The 22,684-nt window shown below is 39.2% G+C and overlaps 2 protein-coding genes across 2 annotated transcripts; one reads left to right on the plus strand and one right to left on the minus strand.

Moving 5' to 3' along the window:
* The first annotated feature begins 2,073 nt into the window (after positions 1–2,073).
* LOC115145436 (ladderlectin-like) lies at positions 2,074–8,687 on the plus strand. The gene is made up of 5 exons (XM_029686969.2): positions 2,074–2,149; positions 2,355–2,470; positions 2,881–3,030; positions 8,158–8,272; positions 8,434–8,687. The coding sequence occupies exons 1-5, from the start codon at positions 2,074–2,076 to the stop codon at positions 8,523–8,525; spliced, it is 549 nt and encodes a 182-aa protein (XP_029542829.2). The 3' UTR covers positions 8,526–8,687.
* A 5,970-nt stretch (positions 8,688–14,657) lies between these two features.
* Positions 14,658–21,038, minus strand: LOC115145437 (ladderlectin-like). The gene is made up of 5 exons (XM_065002774.1): positions 20,963–21,038; positions 20,637–20,752; positions 20,077–20,226; positions 15,073–15,187; positions 14,658–14,911 (listed from the first exon to the last, which is right to left on the minus strand). Exons 1-5 carry the CDS (start codon positions 21,036–21,038, stop codon positions 14,820–14,822), a joined length of 549 nt encoding a protein of 182 aa, XP_064858846.1. The 3' UTR covers positions 14,658–14,819.
* Between the last annotated feature and the right edge of the window lie 1,646 nt (positions 21,039–22,684).

The raw sequence follows: 22,684 nt of genomic DNA on the forward strand, positions 1-22,684 counted from the left end.
TCATTACTTTAAGACATGAAGGTCAGTCAATGCAGTCGGAAAAACCATCAAGCTCTATGATGAAAATGGCTCTCATGAGGATCGCCACAGGAAAGGAAGACCCAGAGTTACCTCTGCTGCAGAGGATAAGTTCATTAGAGTTGGAATGCAGAGTTAAGGAAAAGCAGCCAACAAGTGCTCAGCATATGTGGGAACTCCTTCAAGACTGTTGGAAAACTTTCCCGATGAAGCTGGTTGAGAGAATGCCAAGAGTGTGCAAAGCTGTCATCAAGGCAAAGGGTGGTTACTTTGAGGAATCATTATATTTTTTATATATATTTTTTTAATAATTATTTTTAGCCCCCTTTTTCTCCCCAATTTCGTAGGATCCAATTATTAGTAGTTACTGTCTTGTTTCATCGCTACAACTCCCGTACGAGCTCGGGAGAGGCGAAGGTCGAGAGCCATGCGTCCTCCGAAACACAACCCAACCAAGCTGCACTGCTTCTTAACACAGCGCGCATCCAACACTGAAGCCAGCCACACCAATGTGTCGGAGGAATCACTGTACACCTAGCGACCTGGGCAGCGTGTACAGCCCGCCACAAGAGTCGCTAGTGCGCGACGAGACAAGGATATCCCTGCCGGCCAAACCCTCCCTAACCCGGATGACGCTAGGCCAATTGTGCGTCGCCCCATGGATCTCCCGGTCGGCGCCTGCTGCGACAGAGCCTGGGCTCGAACCCAGAGTCTCTGGTGGCACAGCTACCACTGCGCCTCCCAGGAGGCCCTATATAACATTTATTTTGATTTGTTTAGCACTTTTTTGGTTACTACATGATTCCATATGTGTTCTTTCATAGTTTTCATGTCCTCACTATTATTCTACAATGTAGAAAATATTAAAAATATAGAAAAACCCTGGAATGAGTAGGTGTGTCCAAACTTTTGACTGGTAGAGTATACAAAAATGATAGGGTGGCATTTGGGACACAGCCCTGGTAAGCCCCTGAGGGGTGGAGTGGCCCATCTCTGATGCAGTGACTTTGGGGTGAATACAGTTCATAATTAGCTAACAGACAGACAGCAGGGTTGGCTGCACATTCAAATTTAAGACATAATTCCAATTTAGCTAAAATTCCAGAGCTAGCTAGCTAGTTATACTGCAAAAAAAGTAAGTCTAACAACACCACAATGATGACAAAGGTTTTGGTACTAATGATTTGCCTTCTGAATGTCATTGTGTTTCCAAGCCACTAAATGCACTTTAGACTACATCTTCATCAGCGCCAATGAGGTAGAATTAAGTAGAACCTTCAGTCGGGTACCTGTGCTCAGGAGAATCTTCATTAATTTCTTTCAAAGTTGTTAATTTTTAAATTATAAATACAATTGACTACCTGCAAATTGGATTGAACCCAACCCTGTCAAACAGGTAGCTATCGGACAGGTCCAGCAGGTCTTGAGCTGGACAGACAGAATGCAAGGGGGTTAAAGGATGAGAGAAAAAGAGGGAGGTGTCTGACTGGACAGGTCCTTAAAAAAGGAGAGTAGGGAGAGGTAGAACTCAACACACAGGCAGGACAGAGAGAGAGAGAGAGACCCAGTGAAGACCTCTGAAGATCTCCGAAGAAGTGAAGCTACAACGGAACATTTTAGAAGGTGAGATTTCAACATCTGTTCATCTAATACTGTATCTGGATGCATGCCAAATGGCACCCTATTCCCTATATAGTGCACTACTTTTCACCAGGGCCCATAGAGCACATTTAACCCTGGGTAAAAGTACTGCACTATATATGGAATAAGGTGCCATTTGGGGACATGCATATTCATGTGTGCTTAGCTAATCTCCTCTATGTGGTGGAACAGATGATACTTGGTATTCCTCAGCCCTACATTAGCTGAATCTGCTCTAATGTAATAGTACTGGAATATATCCAATAAGTGGAATGGCTGGGGGTACTCCAAGAGAGGTTAGGGAAACTTACCTACACTCTGAAGTACTCACTGACTTTGACTTGATGGCTTCTCTTTCACTGTCTGTCTTTGTGTGTCTCTCGCTCTCTCTTTCTCTCCCAGGAGACTATCACCATGGCGATGTTGACCATTCTTCTGCTTCTCAGCGCTGCCATTGCACTGAGCGAAGCCTTAACTCTGGATGAAGCAAGTAAGAGAGTTCACCTCACACTTTACATCATTATTTTTTATGTTGTAGCAGGGGGGGTGTGAGTGTTTGTGTGTGTGGAATGACTGATCTACAAATAATATTGAGTAGTTATTTATGATGCCAGGTGATTTGTAGATCAGTCAGTCTCAACCCACCTTGAAAGTTGGCTGCAATTTCTAACATGCCCTGTGTCTTCTCCTTACAGATGCTATGGTGGCATCTGCAGCAGATAAAAAAATCCCATGCCCCACAGGCTGGTTCCAGTTTAATTCACGCTGCTTCATGTTTGTCCAGACTGCAAGGACATGGCCTGAAGCAGAGGTATAATGCTTACCCTCTACTATAAATTAAAGAAGTTCAATTGAAATCAACTTGCTTATTTGGTGTGATGTTACCTTAAAGGGGATTTTGCCTTATTTTAACAGGCATCACATGGATGTCCAGTATGTAAAATACTGAACCTCCCCTTTAAGTTATTGTCTAGTTAGACATTTCTAGGCTTTGCAATATTTATTTAATGTGTGGAGTCAGAACTCCTGTATATTGGAACCCACAGGCCATGAGTTAAGACATAGACACTAATATCTCGATGAGCCTATTTCAAAGAACATTAGCTGTGATGGCCAATATTTGATTGTGAGAGTCCAGAACACACATTCTCACAAAGACTGGACAACTGACTAATACCTACATTATGACATGTCTTTGTCCCTGTCTATGGCTTGCTCTAGCGCCACTGTATGTTCCTTGGAGCAAACCTGGCGTCTGTGCACAGCTCTGTGGAGTCCCAATTTCTACAGGCGGTGGTGTTGATCAAGACTGGCGATTTCCCTCTGACCTGGATTGGAGGATATGATGCTGTTGAGGCAAATGTGGAAAAGGTACCCAATTGTCATATTTGAGTAAAAGTTAAAATACCTTAATAGAAAATTACTACAGTAAAAGTGAAATGTTTACTCTACCTGAACAGTCCAGCTATAGTATACTCACAGATGAATAGGATTTTTGATATGCTCATCAATATGTCAAGGGTCACTTGTGAAGTCAGGGCCGTACTCACCAAACGTCTCAGAAAATGAATCCTGTTAAACCTGTTTTAAGACAAAAATAACTCCCAACTTTTGGGGTGATGTTAAGACACTGCTCAGACAAACTCTGAGCCAGGAGTAAAATCAAGTCACTAACGTTTATCTCAGCTGGTAATCATGACATTTTGAGGTACGACAAAGGAAAGATAGTGATGATGCTCATTGACATGTTACAAATTATGGTGAATAGCCAATCGCAATGAGGCTTGGCCAGCTGTGAACTCTATAGCACCCTTCAGACGACCATGGTAAACATGACATTACATCAAATGTTGCAATGGTAAAACGTTTGATATAATTTTCACCTGACAGAGTCTGTTTGCATACTTAGGATAATTTCCTAATATGTTGGGATGCATTTTCTGTTTTGTTTGACCAATTCTGATATTTTAAATAATGTGATAGGCATATTCAGGGTTGGGGAGTAACACATTACATGTAATGGATTGCAAAAAACCCGACTCTGTTACATTCCCAGAACAAAATATTGTAATCGGATTACTGACACTTTACAAAAACTGGAGGATTACTTCTAGGATTACTTTTCAATTCAGAAAGGATGTTAGAATATTATTTAGTTGTTGACATCTTTCTGTTTTGTCAAAGACATTCAAATCAGCATTTAAAAAAGGTGCAGGTTTAACTTTGTTCAACCTGAGCGAATATGACTTCAAGTCGGAGACCACTATGACACCAAATGTGTTTGATGGATTGCGGGAAAAGAGCAGGAATAGGCTTTTGTAGGCTACAGTCCAAGCTATGTCAAATCAAATCAAATTTATTTATATAGCCCTTCTTACATCAGCTGATATCTCAAAGTGCTGTACAGAAACCCAGCCTAAAACCCCAAACAGCAAGCAATGCAGGTGTTGAAGCACGGTGGCTAGGAAAAACTCCCTAAAAAGGCCAGAACCTAGGAAGAAACCTAGAGAGGAACCAGGCTATGAGGGGTGACCAGTCCTCTTCTGGTTGTGCCGGGTGGAGATTATAACAGAACATGGCCAAGATGTTCAAATGTTTATAAATGTTTACAAATAAATGTATAAATGTTTACAAATAATAATAATCACAGTAGTTGTCGAGCAACAAGTCAGCACCTCAGGAGTAAATGTCAGTTGGCTTTTCATAGCCGATCATTTAGAGTATCTCTACCGCTCCTGCTGTAGAGAGTTGAAAACAGCAGGTCTGGGACAGGTAGCACGTCCGGTGAACAGGTCAGGGTTCCATAGCCGCAGGCAGAACAGTTGAAACTGGAGCAGCAGCATGGCCAGGTGGACTGGGGACAGCAAGGAGTCATCATGCCAGGTAGTCCTGAGGCATGGTCCTAGGGCTCAGGTCCTCCGAGAGAGAGAAAGAAGAAAGAGAGAATTAGAGAGAGCATACTTAAATTCACACAGGGCAATGTCTTCCAAAGGGAGCAACTGCTGTCCGCATCCAAAGATTATCCAACTTGAATAAACACTTGGAGGTTAGGACAACAGCAGTGGTGTAGCCTACGGGCAATACGGATATCACTTATTATTGATATCTACATATCTACTTATTATTGATGTGAATCACACTGCTGCTCTCTCATTTAGCTATTTGCGACATCCACATTTTTTAAGTTGTGGGTGTCTGTTCACAAATATATATGTGTATTTTAACCCAATAATGGTTGAATTGAAGTTCAAGCTGTCTATCAATAATTGTTTTTGTGACTAGTGGACAGCCAGTGAAAAATGTACTCTTGCAACACCTACACTGCGGATCCCCCATGGTGTTGTGCTCCATACTGTCGATAACTAGTTTAATTGAATGAGGCCGAGAGCAGGGCTTTTAACTTCTCTAGGATAGGGGAACAGTCGCGTCCGACTTGGCCAAAAGCCAGGGAAATGCAGAGCGGCAAATTCAAATAAAATTATATAAAAATCAAACTCTCATTAAATCACACGTAAGATACTAAATTAAAGCTACACTCGTTGTGAATCCAGCCAACATGTCAAATTTTAAAAAGGCTTTTCGGCGAAAGCGTAAGATGCTATTATCTGATGATAGCACAACAGTAAACAAAGAGAGTAGCATATTTCAACCCTGCAGGCTCTACACAAAACGCAGAAATAAAATATAAATCATGCCTTACCTTTGACAAGCTTCTTTTGTTGGCACTCCAATATGTCCCATAAACATCACAAATGGTCCTTTTGTTCGATTAATTCCGTCCATATATATCCAAAATGTCCATTTATTTGGCGCGTTTGATCCAGAAAAAAAGAGCTTCCAATTTGCGCAAATCCACTACAAAGTATCTCAAAAGTTACCTGTTAACTTTGCCAAAACATTTCAAAATACTTTTGTAATAAAACTTTAGGTATTTTAAACCTTAATAATCGATCAAATTGAAGACGGGTCTATCTGTTTTCAATACAGGACAAGAGGAAACTAACACTACTTTTCTAGTCTTGCCCAACTAGTCTTGCCCAACTAGTCTTGCCCAACTAGTCTTGCCCAACTCTCAACAGCGTATTATCTTATTCAAGATGGCCGTACTTCTTCATTTAACAAAGGAATAACCTCGGCCATTTTCCAACGACTGGTGACATCCAGTGGAAGAGGTAGGAACTGGAAACAAGTGCCTCAGAAATATAGTTCCCCAATGAAAACACATTGAATAGACAGTGACCTCAAAAAAAAAAAAGAATTTATGAATGGTTAGTCCTCGGGGTTTTGCCTGCTACATAAGTTCTGTTATACTCACAGACATGATTCAAACAGTTTTAGAAACGTCAGAGTGTTTTCTATCCAAATCTACTAATAATATGCATATCTTACATTCTTGGCATGAGTAGCAGGAAGTTGAAATTGGGCACGCTATTTATCCAAAAGTGAAAATGCTGCCCCCTATTTTAATACCTCAATCTAATTTTTGATGATGATATATATATCAATATGTTTAACGGACACATACTCAAACTCATGCTCTTTTGATAGACTTAAATAGCTGCAAATTATCAAGATATCAAAGTGTAACCAACAAAAAAGTAAACAGTAGGCCTATAGCAAATGGAGCATATGGCATTAATTTTTCACATGCAAATAGCATTTTTTGGCAGGCTAGTGCCCAGGGCATGCCATTTCCCGATAGCAGCATTTATTTTTCAACTCAAAGCAATGATCCCAATCAGTTCTTAGTTTTTAAGTTATGCTCAGGTTAAACAAGGGGTATTCTATGAATTGGAATGACTGGAAATCTGATAGACTTTGTTCTTTGTTTCATGTAAAGATGTAGTTTAATCATATTATTATCTGTAGTATAAGCCTACATAAACAACACAAGTCAAATTAAACATTTATGGCTATGTAAACTCTAACATTCATTTATCCTGCAAAAAATGTAGTTCAATTGGTAATATTAATTTGTCTTCTTCTAACGCCTCTTGAGCTATCATATTACATGACTGAGTTTGGGTAATCCAAAAGTTACATTACTGATTACAATTTTGAACAGGTAACTAGTAATTGTAACAGAATTACATTCAGAAAGTAACCTACAGTACCCAACCCTGGGCATATGGCACTGAATCATACAGTATAATGGTTGTTAAAAGCAGCATTTTGATAATATTACTAATATTAATATATTCACAGTGGTTACTTCCATTTGACAATGCTAAATGGTTTTTCTAACAGTAGGCATCAGGTTACTTTCCGAAATGTTGCATAAATGCTTGAAAGGGCTATTATTTTTACCGAACACCATTAAAGTTTACATAGCCCCTAAATGCTTTCAATTACCCAATTCTATAAGCATGCCCAATTTAGGCATTCTTTTAACAACATGATATTCCGCTTGAAAAAACATGGTTATTAAAATAATCGAAAACCATATGTGACTATTTATTAGCCTAGTGGTTAGATGTATTTTGGCATATCATGTGAATAAGGCCTCATGATTATTTATTAGCCTAGTGGTTAGATGTATTTAGGCATATCATGTGAATAAGGCCTCAGGATTATTTATTAGCCTAGTGGTTAGATGTATTTAGGCATATCATGTGAATAAGGCCTCAGGATTATTTATTAGCCTAGTGGTTAGATGTATTTTGGCATATCATGTGAATAAGGCCTCATGATTATTTATTAGCCTAGTGGTTAGATGTATTTAGGCATATCATGTGAATAAGGCCTCATGATTATTTATTAGCCTAGTGGTTAGATGTATTTAGGCATATCATGTGAATAAGGCCTCAGGATTATTTATTAGCCTAGTGGTTAGATGTCTTTAGGCATATCATGTGAATAAGGCCTCATGTGAAATCATTGTCTTAAGCGCAAGAGATACTGTTGCATGTAGGTCTAGATTATTTATGGGTTGATCATATAAAAATATCAAAACATTATGTTAACAACTCCAAAGAAATGTGGCAGTGATTTCAGTTTAGAATGTTGAATCGTGCGTTACACCATTCAAATTAATGGGGATAGAACACACTTTATATGAGCAAAAATATAGCAAAAACCTGTTTTGCAGCAATCTAAGGTGAGTCAGTCTGTACATCAGCCTGTACATGTCAATGTTGGTTTAATGTTTGTAGCATTAACATTTCAAGAGCAGTAGATAATCAAAATACGTCCCATTGAAGCCTATGGTTATAGTTCAAAAAGTATAAATGATATCTAAAAGCAACAAATAAATTACTGCAAACAACAAACACTCTTTTTCCCTTCAGACATCATTGCACGTGTGATAGAAGGGCACATGATGTACCACCCTTTTTTAACATACTGCTCAACGCTCCTCAGCTTGGCAACAAAATCAATAACAATGGTGGTGTGGCGGTCAGTGGTGCTGTTTCCCCTACTGCGGATTCCATCTTTAAACGGTTGTGTTGTAGTTATATGTGATTTCTTTGATACTGAGACCTCAGTTCTTCCTCACAGGACAGGCTATGGTTCTGGAGTGACGGATCTAAATTTGATCACCAGAACTGGGCGAAAGACGAGCCCAATAACTATCACGGTGCCAGAGAGCCATGTGTTCAGATGAACTTTGGAGGTACAGTAAGCCCACTATCATTCACTGATCCATTAATAAAATTAAACATTATTCATAGTAAGTATAACAAATAAATCTGACACACACACACTTTTATTTGAATTTTTGTGTTTATCTGAATTGATTTGAGATGTCATTTCTATTCTGTGTTTCCTCTTAAGGTAAACATGCCTGGAATGATGATTTATGTGGAAGGAGATATCCCTCTGTGTGCTCCATAAGGACCTGTTCAATCCATCAAACTATCAACTGAAACCAAGCATTCTACTGCGTAGTGTCAGCAACCTAACTGAACAATGTTTATGGTAAAATCAAATACTTTATGAAGATTATTTGTTGCTGTGAAATGAAAGTTTAGTTACTTGTTGCAGACAATGTTGATGTGGTTTGTTGTCAATAAAACAGGTGTACACATTATTTTCTCTCAGGAGTCATTATTAAACATGAATGATAGTTCCATAATTGTCAAATCCTTTGAAGTGTTTCGTTAAGATAGTCTAAGATCTGGGAGTCTGTTCAGCGGTCATTTAAATTCTTTGATATTCTTTCAATTATTCTTGGAGAATATAATTTATAATTGATTCTCTTGTATAACCAAAAAGGTTATATTACTCCACAAACAACATGAATGTAAACAAACAATGTATATTGCTTTAAAATAAGTCAAACATTATCATGTGGTTGTCATAGACCGTTAGCGCTGTCTATGATATTGAGAGGTGTTACGTTTCCCTACATCATCCATTCTCTCTATACCAAGTAACGGGTCAGCCGGTTGACTGTTATTAGAATCACAGAATGTAGCTTTTTGTTTCCAAACTCTCACTGGGTATAGACATGTGTGAGTACAAGATGTGCTTGTTATAGCCAAATATATTAGAGTTGTATGGAATGGTGTGATAGTCACAGTGTGACATGTTTATTCCCTCTGTTAACAGCTATGTAGTATAATTACATCAACATGATCATGGTAATCAACACATTTAGTTTTGTTATTTGCTACTTTGTACTTGCTAAATGCTGAATGAGTGAGAATGTGAATACGATATAGTATACTATAATATTATAGCCTAGCACATCATGTTACATTACATTGGTAAACACAAAAACTGTTTCCATTGACAAGTTGATGAGAAGACCGGTCAATAGTTATGTTGGGCAGCTGTACTTCAAACAACATCTGCCAGTTGAATATAGACAGAGTGGGACAGTAAGTTTCATTCTGGATTTTCTACTCAAAATGTAGGGTTATTTCTTATGTACAAAACTTCACAATGTAATTTTACATTAACATCATTATTGAAAGATTATTAATGAGATCCTATGTACGTTATATATTGTCCTCAATAATGATGAAAGCCTATGTATAATTGTAGGCTTCATGGGACGTGAACACTCGTCAAATGACACTTGAAGATAACGTGCCAACCACTGGTCTACTAACCCATGTTTATGACAGACAGGAGACAGTACAGGCAGACAGTCTCAGGCGGGATGACATCACAATGGCTACTAGAACTCACCTGCAGCTCACCTCTGCTACATTCACACCTCCAGGGGGCCAACATTGATTTTATTAGTCTCTCTCACTCAGATATCATATTAACATGGCAAAATGTGTAAAATTGCACTATTGTTTGTACAGATGAATGTGACACCTTCAGACATTTGGAAATTGCTCCCAAGGATGAACCAGACTTGTGAAGGTATCCCATTTTTTTCTGAGGTCTTGGGTGATTTCTTTTGATTTTCCCATGATGTCAAGCAAAGAAGCACTGCGTTTGAAGGTAGGCCTTGAAATACATCCACAGGTACACCTCCAGTTGACTCAAGTTATGTCAATTAGCCTATCAGAAGCTTCTTGAGCCATGACATAATTTTCAGGATTTTTCAAGCTGTTTAAAGGCACAGTCAACTTAGTGAATGTAAACTTCTGACCCACTGGAATTGTGATACAGTGAATTGTACGTGAAATAATCTGTCTGTAAACAATTGTTGGAAAATTACTTGTGTCATGCACAAAGTAGATGTCCTAACCGACTGCCAAAACTATAGTTTGTTAACAAGAAATATGTGGAGTGGTCGAAAAACGAGTTTTAATGACTCCAACCTAAGTGTATTTAAAACTTCCGACTTCAACTGTACATGTGGTACATACATTGTTTAGTAGCTTGTGTTGTGGAATTATTCTTTGATTAAAACATACATTTTAATTAATGTGTTGGACTAATGAATCATGAATTGGTAACCTGATTCTGATTAAGGGAAAGTTATACCTTACAGACTTATTCCCTTGTGCCTATTTGTACACGGATCAAACGTAATAATGTAGCGCGGGGACTGACAGATTGTTTCAATGATGCACTTGGTCAGAAACGCAGCAGTTTCATCGGAACTTAAAATGACAACAGGAAAATGTTGCAGGTTTAAAGAAAGTTTGCGGCAATTCCAAGCAGTTTGCAATGGGGCGAAGATAAGATTTTCCAATTTCATAAATCCTGTTAGGGATGATGCGAATTTTCACAGCTTTTTGTAAAAAATCGCAACATTTCAACGTCCTGCTACTCATTAGAGGGAATATAGTATATGCATATGATAAGTATGTGTGTATAGAAAACACTCTGAAGTCTCTCAAACTGGTTAAATCATGTCTGTGGCTATAACAGAACGTGTTTAGGAGTAAAAATCCCAGGGAAAACTGTTCACCAAAAACACAAAAAAAATATTCATCCGCCAGTCAATGTATTGTCTATGTCGATAGAAAATAGATGAGGTTCCGTTTCCAATGCCTACAGCTTCCACACGATGTCGCCAGTACTGGCATTTCATTGCATGTTTATTCTTGGTGGGATGACGTATAGGCACTTCCTGTCTTGGGGGTGAACCGAGGAAGTTATGAAAGTGAAAAAATGGACGATGATTTCAAGACTTGCTGCTATCGAATACAGATCGCCCGTGATCAATTTGATCAATTATTAACGTTTATTAATACCTAAAGTTGGTTTACAAAAGTAGTTTGAAGTGATTTGTAAAAGTTTATAGGCAACTTTTTTAATTTTAAAAAGTGACGTTGCGTCTTGTAAAGGTGAATTTTCCTGGATCAGACGGCCTTCATAAATTGACATTTTGGGTATACAATGACGGATTTAATCGGGAAAAAGACCCAATTGTGATGTTTATGGGACATATAGGAGTGCCAACAAAGAAGCTCGTCAAAGGTAATGAATGTTTTATATTTTATTTCTGCGTTTTGTGTGTCACCGGCTACCGCTAAATCTTTTGTTTAGGTCTCGTTCAGGTATTTCGGGGGGTGCATGCTATCAGATAATAGCTTCTCATGCTTTCGCCGAAAAGCATTTTACAAATCTGACATGTTGGCTAGATTCACAACGAGTGTAGCTTTAATTGAGTACCTTGCATGTGTGTTTTAATGAACGTTTGAGTTTTATCGAGTACTACAGGTGACTCTCTGAAATTTCCGCTGATTTTGGTTCCTGTACAGGGACCAAATTCCGCATCATCCCTAACAGGATAACACATTTCCTGCAATTGTACACATTTTGCAATAGGGTGGAGAGAAATGTTTGCAGTTTTAAAGCACATTTGCTGCAATTTTACACATTTTGCCATGTTAATATGATATCTGAGTGAGAGAGACTAATACAATCAATTTGGGCCCCCTGGAGGTGTGAATGTAGCAGAAGTGAGCTGCAGGTGAGTTCTAGTAGCCATTGTGATGTCATCCCGCCTGAGACTGTCTGCCTGTACTGTCTCCTGTCTGTCATAAACATGGGTTAGTAGACCAGTGGTTGGCACGTTATCTTCAAGTGTCATTTGACGAGTGTTCACGTCCCATGAAGCCTACAATTATACATAGGCTTTCATCATTATTAAGGACAATATATAACGTACATAGGATCTCATTAATAATCTTTCAATAATGACGAAAAAATGTAAAATTACATTGTGAAGTTTTGTACAGAATAAAGAAATAACCCAACATTTTGAGTAGAAAATCCAGAACGAAACTTACTGTCCCACTCTGTCTATATTCAACTGGCAGATGTTGTTTGAAGTACATCTGCCCAACATATCTATTGACCGGTCTTCTCATCAACTTGTCACTGGAAACAGTTTTTGTGTTTACCAATGTAATGTAACATGATGTGCTAGGCTATAATATTATAGTATACTATATCGTATTCACATTCTCACTCATTCAGCATTTAGCAAGTACAAAGTAGCAAATAACAAAACTAAATGTGTTGATTATCATGATCATGTTGATGTAATTATACTACATAGCTGTTAACAGAGGGAATAAACATGTCACACTGTGACTATCACACCATTCCATACAACTCTAATATACACTGCTCAAAAAAATAAAAGGGAACACTAAAATAACACATCCTAGATCTGAATGAATTAAATATTCTTATTAATTACTTTTTCTTTACATAGTTGAATGTGCTGACAACAAAATCAAACAAAAATTATCAATGGAAATCAAATTTATCAACCCATGGAGGTCTGGATTTGGAGTCACACTCAAAATTAAAGTGGAAAACCACACTACAGGCTGATCCAACTTTGATGTAATGTCCTGAAAACAAGTCAAAATGAGGCTCAGTAGTGTGTGGCCTCCACGTGCCTGTATGACCTCCCTACAACACCTGGGCATGCTCCTGATGAGGTGGCGGATGGTCTCCTGAGGGATCTCCTTCCAGACCTGGACTAAAGTATCCGCCAACTCCTGGACAGTCTGTGGTGCAACGTGGCGTTGGTGGATGGAGCGAGACATGAGGTCCCAGATGTGCTCAATTGGATTCAGGTCTGGGGAACGGGCGGGCCAGTCCATAGCATCAATGCCTTCCTCTTGCAGGAACTGCTGACACCTCCAGCCACATGAGATCTAGCATTGCCTTGAATTAGGAGGAACCCAGGGCCAACCGCACCAGCATATGGTCTCACAAGGGGTCTGAGGATCTCATCTCGGGACCTAATGGCAGTCAGGCTACCTCTGGCGAGCACATGGAGGGCTGTGCGGCCCCCCTAAAGAAATTCCACCCCACACCATGACTGATCCACCGCCAAACCGGTCATGCTGGAGGATGTTGCAGGGAGCAGAACGTTCTCCACGGTGTCTCCAGACTCTGTCACGTCTGTCACACGTGCTCAGTGTGAACCTGCTTTCATCTGTGAAGAGCACAGGGCACCAGTGGTGAATTTGCCAATCTTGGTGTTCTCTGGCAAATGCCAAACATCCTGCACGGTGTTGGGCTGTAAGCACAACCCCCACCTGTGGACGTCGGGCCCTTACCATCCTCATGGAGTCTGTTTCTGACCGTTTGAGCAGACACATGTACATTTGTGGCCTGCTGGAGGTCATTTTGCAGGGCTCTTGCAGTACTCCTCCTTGCACAAAGGCGGAGGTAGCGGTCCTGCTGCTGGGTTGTTGCCCTCCTACGGCCTCCTCCACATCTCCTGATGTACTGGCCTGTCTCCTGGTAGCGACTCCATGCTCTGGACACTACGCTGACAGACACAGCAAACCTTCTTGCCACAGCTCGCATTGATGTGCCATCCTGGATGAGCTGCACTACCTGAGCCACTTATGTGGGTTGTAGACTCCGTCTCATGCTACCACTAGAGTGAAAGATCCGCCAGCATTCAAAAGTGACCAAAACATCAGCACGGAAGCATAGGAACTGAGAAGTGGTCTGTGGTTATCACCTGCAGAACCACTCCTTTATTGGGGGTGTCTTGCTAATTGCCTATAATTTCCACCTGTTGTCTATTCCATTTGCACAACAGCATGTGAAATTTATTGTCAATCAGTGTTGCTTCCTAAATGGACAGTTTGATTTCACAGAAGTGTGATTGACTTGGAGTTACATTGTGTTGTTTAAGTGTTCCCTTTATTTTTTTGAGCAGTGTATTTGGCTATAACAAGCACATCTTGTACTCACACATGTCTATAACCAGTGAGAGTTTGGAAACAAAAAGCTACATTCTGTGATTCTAATAAGAGTCAAACGGCTGACCCGTTACTTGGTATAGAGAGAATGGATGATGTAGGGAAACGTAACACCTCTCAATATCATAGACAGCGCGCTAATGGTCTATGACAACCACATGATAATGTTTGACTTATTTTAAAGCAATATACATTGTTTGTTTACATTCATGTTGTTTGTGGAGTAATAAAACCTTTTTGGTTATACAAGAGAATCAATTATAAATTATATTCTCCAAGAATAATTGAAAGAATTTCAAAGAATTTAAATGACCACTGAACAGACTATCTTAACGAAACACTTCAAAGGATTTGACAATTATGGAACTATCATTCATGTTTAATAATGACTCCTGAGAGAAAATAATGTGTACACCTGTTTTATTGACAACAAACCACATCAACATTGTCTGCAACAAGTAACTAAACTTTCATTTCACAGCAACAAATAATCTTCATAAAGTATTTGATTTTACCATAAACATTTTTCAGTTAGGTTGCTGACACTACGCAGTAGAATGCTTGGTTTCAGTTGATAGTTTGATAGATTGAACAGGTCCTTATGGAGCACACAGAGGGATATCTCCTTCCACATAATGCATCATTCCAGGCATCTTTACCTTAAGAGGAAACACAGAATAGAAATGACCTTTCAAATCAATTCAGATATAAACACAAAAATTCAAATCAAAGTGTGTGTGTCAGATTTATTTGTTATACTTACTATGAATAACATTTAATTTGATGAATGGATCAGTGAATGATAGTGGGCTTACTGTACCTCCAAAGTTCATCTGAACACATGGCTCTCTGGCACCGTGATAGTTATTGGGCTCGTCTTTCGCCCAGTTCTGGTGATCAAATTTAGATCCGTCACTCCAGAACCATAGCCTGTCCTGTGAGGAAGAACTGAGGTCTCAGTATCAAAGAAATCACATATAACTACAACACAACCGTTTAGAGATGGAATCCGCAGTAGGGGGAAACAGCAACACTGACCACCACACCAACATTGTTATTGATTTTGTTGCCAAGCTGAGGAGCGTTGAGCAGCATGTTAAAAAATGGTGGTACATCATGTGCCCTTCTATCACACGTGCAATGATGTCTGAAGGGAAAAAGAGTGTTTGTTGTTTGCAGTAATTTATTTGTTGCTTTTAGATATCATTTATACTTTTTGAACTATAACCATAGGCTTCAATGGGACGTATATTGATTATCTACTGCTCTTGAAATGTTAATGCTACAAACATTAAACCAACATTGACATGTACAGGCTGATGTACAGACTGACTCATCTTAGATTGCTGCAAAACAGCTTTTTGCTATATTTTCTGCTCATATAAAGCGTGTTCTATCCCCATTAATTTGAATGGTGTAACGCACGATTCAACATTCTAAACTGAAATCACTGCCACATTTCTTTGGAGTTGTTAACATAATGTTTTGATATTTTTATCTGATCAACCCATAAATAATCTAGACCTACATGCAACAGTATCTCTTGCGCTTAAGACAATGATTTCACATGAGGCCTTATTCACATGATATGCCTAAAGATATCTAACCACTAGGCTAATAAATAATCCTGAGGCCTTATTCACATGATATGCCTAAATACATCTAACCACTAGGCTAATAAATAATCATGAGGCCTTATTCACATGATATGCCAAAATACATCTAACCACTAGGCTAATAAATACTCACATATGGTTTCCGATTATTTCAATAACCATGTTTTTTCAAGCGGAATATCATGTTGTTAAAAGAATGCCTAAATTGGGCATGCTTATAGAATTGGGTAATTGAAAGCATTTAGGGGCTATGTAAACTTTAATGGTGTTCGGTAAAAATAATAGCCCTTTCAAGCATTTATGCAACATTTCGGAAAGTAACCTGATGCCTACTGTTAGAAAAACCATTTAGCATTGTCAAATGGAAGTAACCACTGTGAATATATTAATATTAGTAATATTATCAAAATGCTGCTTTTAACAACCATTATACTGTATGATTCAGTGCCATATGCCCAGGGTTGGGTACTGTAGGTTACTTTCTGAATGTAATTCTGTTACAATTACTAGTTACCTGTTCAAAATTGTAATCAGTAATGTAACTTTTGGATTACCCAAACTCAGTCATGTAATATGATAGATCAAGAGGCGTTAGAAGAAGACAAATTAATATTACCAATTGAACTACATTTTTTGCAGGATAAATGAATGTTAGAGTTTACATAGCCATAAATGTTTAATTTGACTTGTGTTGTTTATGTAGGCTTATACTACAGATAATAATATGATTAAACTACATCTTTACATGAAACAAAGAACAAAGTCTATCAGATTTCCAGTCATTCCAATTCATAGAATACCCCTTGTTTAACCTGAGCATAACTTAAAAACTAAGAACTGATTGGGATCATTGCTTTGAGTTGAAAAATAAATGCTGCTATCGGGAAATGGCATGCCCTGGGCACTAGCCTGCCAAAAAATGCTATTTGCATGTGAAAAATTAATGCCATATGCTCCATTTGCTATAGGCCTACTGTTTACTTTTTTGTTGGTTACACTTTGATATCTTGATAATTTGCAGCTATTTAAGTCTATCAAAAGAGCATGAGTTTGAGTATGTGTCCGTTAAACATATTGATATATATATCATCATCAAAAATTAGATTGAGGTATTAAAATAGGGGGCAGCATTTTCACTTTTGGATAAATAGCGTGCCCAATTTCAACTTCCTGCTACTCATGCCAAGAATGTAAGATATGCATATTATTAGTAGATTTGGATAGAAAACACTCTGACGTTTCTAAAACTGTTTGAATCATGTCTGTGAGTATAACAGAACTTATGTAGCAGGCAAAACCCCGAGGACTAACCATTCATAAATTCTTTTTTTTTTTGAGGTCACTGTCTATTCAATGTTTTTTCATTGGGGAACTATATTTCTGAGGCACTTGTTTCCAGTTCCTACCTCTTCCACTGGATGTCACCAGTCGTTGGAAAATGGCAGAGGTTATTCCTTTGTTAAATGAAGAAGTACGGCCATCTTGAATAAGATAATACGCTGTTGAGAGTTGGGCAAGACTAGTTGGGCAAGACTAGAAAAGTAGTGTTAGTTTCCTCTTGTCCTGTATTGAAAACAGATAGATCCGTCTTCAATTTGATCGATTATTAAGGTTTAAAATACCTAAAGTTGTATTACAAAAGTATTTTGAAATGTTTTGGCAAAGTTAACAGGTAACTTTTGAGATATTTTGTAGTGGCTTTGCGCAAATTGGAAGCTCTTTTTTTCTGGATCAAACGCGCCAAATAAATGGACATTTTGGATATATATGGACGGAATTAATCGAACAAAAGGACCATTTGTGATGTTTATGGGACATATTGGAGTGCCAACAAAAGAAGCTTGTCAAAGGTAAGGCATGATTTATATTTTATTTCTACGTTTTGTGTAGCGCCTGCAGGGTTGAAATATGCTACTCTCTTTGTTTACTGTTGTGCTATCATCAGATAATAGCATCTTACGCTTTCGCCGAAAAGCCTTTTTAAAATTTGACATGTTGGCTGGATTCACAACGAGTGTAGCTTTAATTTAGTATCTTACATGTGTGATTTAATGAGAGTTTGATTTTTATATAATTTTATTTGAATTTGCCGCTCTGCATTTCCCTGGCTTTTGGCCAAGTAGGACGCGACTGTTCCCCTATCCTAGAGTAGTTAAAAGCCCTGCTCTCGGCCTCATTCAATTAACTAGTTATCGACAGTATGGAGCACAACACCATGGGGGATCCGCAGTGTAGGTGTTGCAAGAGTACATTTTTCACTGGCTGTCCACTAGTCACAAAAACAATTATTGATAGACAGCTTGAACTTCAATTCAACCATTATTGGGTTAAAATACACATATATATTTGTGAACAGACACCCACAACTTAAAAAATGTGGATGTCGCAAATAGCTAAATGAGAGAGCAGCAGTGTGATTCACATCAATAATAAGTAATCAAATCAAATCAAATCAAATCAAAGTAGATATGTAGATATCAATAATAAGTGATATCCGTATCGCCCGTAGGCTACACCACTGCTGTTGTCCTAACCTCCAAGTGTTTATTCAAGTTGGATAATCTTTGGATGCGGACAGCAGTTGCTCCCTTTGGAAGACATTGCCCTGTGTGAATTTAAGTATGCTCTCTCTAATTCTCTCTTTCTTCTTTCTCTCTCTCAGAGGACCTGAGCCCTAGGACCATGCCTCAGGACTACCTGGCATGATGACTCCTTGATGTCCCCAGTCCACCTGGCCATGCTGCTGCTCCAGTTTCAACTGTTCTGCCTGCGGCTATGGAACCCTGACCTGTTCACCGGACGTGCTACCTGTCCCAGACCTGCTGTTTTCAACTCTCTACAGCAGGAGCGGTAGAGATACTCTAAATGATCGGCTATGAAAAGCCAACTGACATTTACTCCTGAGGTGCTGACTTGTTGCTCGACAACTACTGTGATAATTATTATTTGTAAACATTTATACATTTATTTGTAAACATTTATAAACATTTGAACATCTTGGCCATGTTCTGTTATAATCTCCACCCGGCACAACCAGAAGAGGACTGGTCACCCCTCATAGCCTGGTTCCTCTCTAGGTTTCTTCCTAGGTTCTGGCCTTTTTAGGGAGTTTTTCCTAGCCACCGTGCTTCAACACCTGCATTGCTTGCTGTTTGGGGTTTTAGGCTGGGTTTCTGTACAGGACTTTGAGATATCAGCTGATGTAAGAAGGGCTATATAAATGAATTTGATTTGATTTGACATAGCTTGGACTGTAGCCTACAAAAGCCTATTCCTGCTCTTTTCCCGCAATCCATCAAACACACTTGGTGTCATAGTGGTCTCCGACTTGAAGTCATATTCGCTCAGGTTGAACAAAGTTAAACTTGCACCTTTTTTAAATGCCTATTTGAATGTCTTTGACGAAACAGAAAGATGTCAACAACTAAATAATATTCTAACATCCTTTCTGAATTGAAAAGTAATCCTAGAAGTAATCCTCCAGTTTTTCTAAAGTGTCAGTAATCCGATTACAATATTTTGTTCTGGGCATGTAACAGATTTGTTTTTTTGCAATCCATTACATGTAATGTGTTACTCCCCAACCCTGAATATGCCTATCACATTATTTAAAATATCAGAATTGGTCAAACAAAACAGAAAATGCATCCCAACATATTAGGAAATTATCCTAAGTATGCAAACAGACTCTGTCAGGTGAAAATTATATCAAACGTTTTACCATTGCAACATTTGATGTAATGTCATGTTTACCATGGTCGTCTGAAGGGTGCTATAGAGTTCACAGCTGGCGAAGCCTCATTGCGATTGGCTATTCACCATAATTTGTAACATGTCAATGAGCATCATCACCATCTTTCCTTTGTCGTACCTCAAAATGTCATGATTACCAGCTGAGATAAACGTTAGTGACTTGATTTTACTCCTGGCTCAGAGTTTGTCTGAGCAGTGTCTTAACATCACCCCAAAAGTTGGGAGTTATTTTTGTCTTAAAACAGGTTTAACAGGATTCATTTTCTGAGACGTTTGGTGAGTACGGCCCTGACTTCACAAGTGACCCTTGACATATTGATGAGCATACCAAAAATCCTATTCATCTGTGAGTATACTATAGCTGGACTGTTCAGGTAGAGTAAACATTTCACTTTTACTGTAGTAATTTTCTATTAAGGTATTTTAACTTTTACTCAAATATGACAATTGGGTACCTTTTCCACATTTGCCTCAACAGCATCATATCCTCCAATCCAGGTCAGAGGGAAATCGCCAGTCTTGATCAACACCACCGCCTGTAGAAATTGGGACTCCACAGAGCTGTGCACAGACGCCAGGTTTGCTCCAAGGAACATACAGTGGCGCTAGAGCAAGCCATAGACAGGGACAAAGACATGTCATAATGTAGGTATTAGTCAGTTGTCCAGTCTTTGTGAGAATGTGTGTTCTGGACTCTCACAATCAAATATTGGCCATCACAACTAATGTTCTTTGAAATAGGCTCATCGAGATATTAGTGTCTATGTGTTAACTCATGGCCTGTGGGTTCCAATATACAGGAGTTCTGACTCCACACATTAAATAAATATTGCAAAGCCTAGAAATGTCTAACTAGACAATAACTTAAAAGGGAGGTTCAGTATTTTACATACTGGACATCCATGTGATGCCTGTTAAAATAAGGCAAAATCCCCTTTAAGGTAACATCACACCAAATAAGCAAGTTGATTTTAATTGAACTTCTTTAATTTACAGTAGAGGGTAAGCATTATACCTCTGCTTCAGGCCATGTCCTTGCAGTCTGGACAAACATGAAGCAGCGTGAATTAAACTGGAACCAGTCTGTGGGGCATGGGATTTTTTTATCTGCTGCAGATGCCACCATAGCATCTGTAAGGAGAAGACACAGGGCATGTTAGAAATTGCAGCCAACTTTCAAGGTGGGTTGAGACTGACTGATCTACAAATCACCTGGCATCATAAATAACTACTCAATATTATTTGTAGATCAGTCATTCCACACACACAAAGACTCACACCCCCCCCCCCCTCCTACAACATAAAAAATAATGATGTAAAGTGTGAGGTGAACTCTCTTACTTGCTTCATCCAGAGTTAAGGCTTTGCTCAGTCCAATGGCAGCGCTGAGAAGCAGAAGAATGGTCAACATCGCCATGGTGATAGTCTCCTGGGAGAGAAAGAGAGAGCGAGAGACACACAAAGACAGACAGTGAAAGAGAAGCCATCAAGTCAAAGTCAGTGAGTACTTCAGAGTGTAGGTAAGTTTCCCTAACCTCTCTTGGAGTACCCCCAGCCATTCCACTTATTGGATATATTCATATATATTTAACCAGGGTTAAATGTGCTCTATGGGCCATGGTGAAAAGTAGTGCACTATATAGGGAATAGGGTGCCATTTGTCATGCATTCAGATACAGTATTAGATGAACAGATGTTGAAATCTCACCTTCTAAAATGTTCCGTTGTAGCTTCACTTCTTCGGAGATCTTCAGATGTCTTCACTGGTTATCTCTCTCTCTGTCCTGCCTGTGTGTTGAGTTCTACCTCTCCCTACTTTCCTTTTTTAAGGACCTGTCCAGTCAGACCCCTCCCTCTTTTTCTCTCATCCTTTAACCCCCTTGCATTCTGTCTGTCCAGCTCAAGATCTGCTGGACCTGTCCGATAGCTACCTGTTTGACAGGGTTGGATTCAATCCAATTTGCAGGTAGTCATTTGTATTTATAATTTAAAAATTAACAACTTTGAAAGAAATTAATGGGTTGCACGTTGCGTCACAATTTTGTTATGAAGATTCTCCTGAGCACAGATACCCGACTGAAGGTTCTACTTAATTCCACCTAATTGACGCTGACGAAGACGTAGTCTAAAGTGCATTTAGTGGCTTGGAAACACAATGACATTCAGAAGGCAAATCATTAGTAGAAAAACCTTTGTCATCATTGTGGTGTTGTTAGACTTACTTTTTTGCAGTATAACTAGCTAGCTAGCTCTGGAATTTTAGCTAAATTGGAATTCTGTCTTAAATTTGAATGTGCAGCCAACCCTGCTGTGTTTCTGTTAGCTAATTATGAACTGTATTCACCCCAAAGTCACTGCATCAGAGATGGGCCACTCCACCCCTCAGGGGCTTACCAGGGCTGTGTCCCAAATGCCTCCCTATCATTTTTTTATACTCTACCAGTCAAAAGTTTGGACACACCTACTCATTCCAGGGTTTTTCTATATTTTTAATATTTTCTGCATTGTAGAATAATAGTGAAGACATTAAAACTATGAAAGAACACATATGGAATCATGTAGTAACCAAAAAAGTGCTAAACAAATCAAAATAAATGTTATATAGGGCCTCCTGGGAGGCGCAGTAGTAGCTGTGCCACCAGAGACTCTGGGTTCGAGCCCAGGCTCTTATCGCAGCAGGCGCCGACCGGGAGATCCATGGGGCGACGCACAATTGGCCTAGCGTCGTCCGGGTTAGGGAGGGTTTGGCCGGCAGGGATATCCTTGTCTTGTCGCGCACTAGCGACTCTTGTGGCGGGCCGGGCACAGTACACGCTGCCCAGGTCGCTAGGTGTACAGTGTTTCCTCAGACACATTGGTGTGGCTGGCTTCAGGGTTGGATGCACGCTCTGTTAAGAAGCAGTGCAGCTTGGTTGGGTTGTGTTTTGGAGGACGCATGGCTCTCGACCTTCGCCTCTCCCGAGCTCGTACGGGAGTTGTAGCGATGAAACAAGACAGTAACTACTAACAATAGGATCCTTCGAAATTGGGGAGAAAAAAGGGGCTAAAAATAATTATAAAAAA

The sequence above is a fragment of the Oncorhynchus nerka genome, linkage group LG17 (assembly GCF_034236695.1).
Source record: "Oncorhynchus nerka isolate Pitt River linkage group LG17, Oner_Uvic_2.0, whole genome shotgun sequence".
Taxonomy (NCBI): Eukaryota; Metazoa; Chordata; class Actinopteri; order Salmoniformes; family Salmonidae; genus Oncorhynchus; species Oncorhynchus nerka.

Excerpts from the sequence above, each read along its gene's own strand:
- LOC115145437 (XM_065002774.1), bottom strand. The coding sequence starts at position 21,038 with ATGGCGATGTTGACCATTCTTCTGCTTCTCAGCGCTGCCATTGGACTG. Across the intron at positions 15,188-20,076 it reads TTGAGGCAAATGTGGAAAAG|GACAGGCTATGGTTCTGGAG; the intron begins GTACCCAATTGT and ends TCTTCCTCACAG. Across the intron at positions 14,912-15,072 it reads TGTTCAGATGAACTTTGGAG|GTAAAGATGCCTGGAATGAT; the intron begins GTACAGTAAGCC and ends TTTCCTCTTAAG.
- LOC115145436 (XM_029686969.2), top strand. The coding sequence starts at position 2,074 with ATGGCGATGTTGACCATTCTTCTGCTTCTCAGCGCTGCCATTGCACTG. Across the intron at positions 2,150-2,354 it reads CTTAACTCTGGATGAAGCAA|ATGCTATGGTGGCATCTGCA; the intron begins GTAAGAGAGTTC and ends TTCTCCTTACAG. Across the intron at positions 8,273-8,433 it reads TGTTCAGATGAACTTTGGAG|GTAAACATGCCTGGAATGAT; the intron begins GTACAGTAAGCC and ends TTTCCTCTTAAG.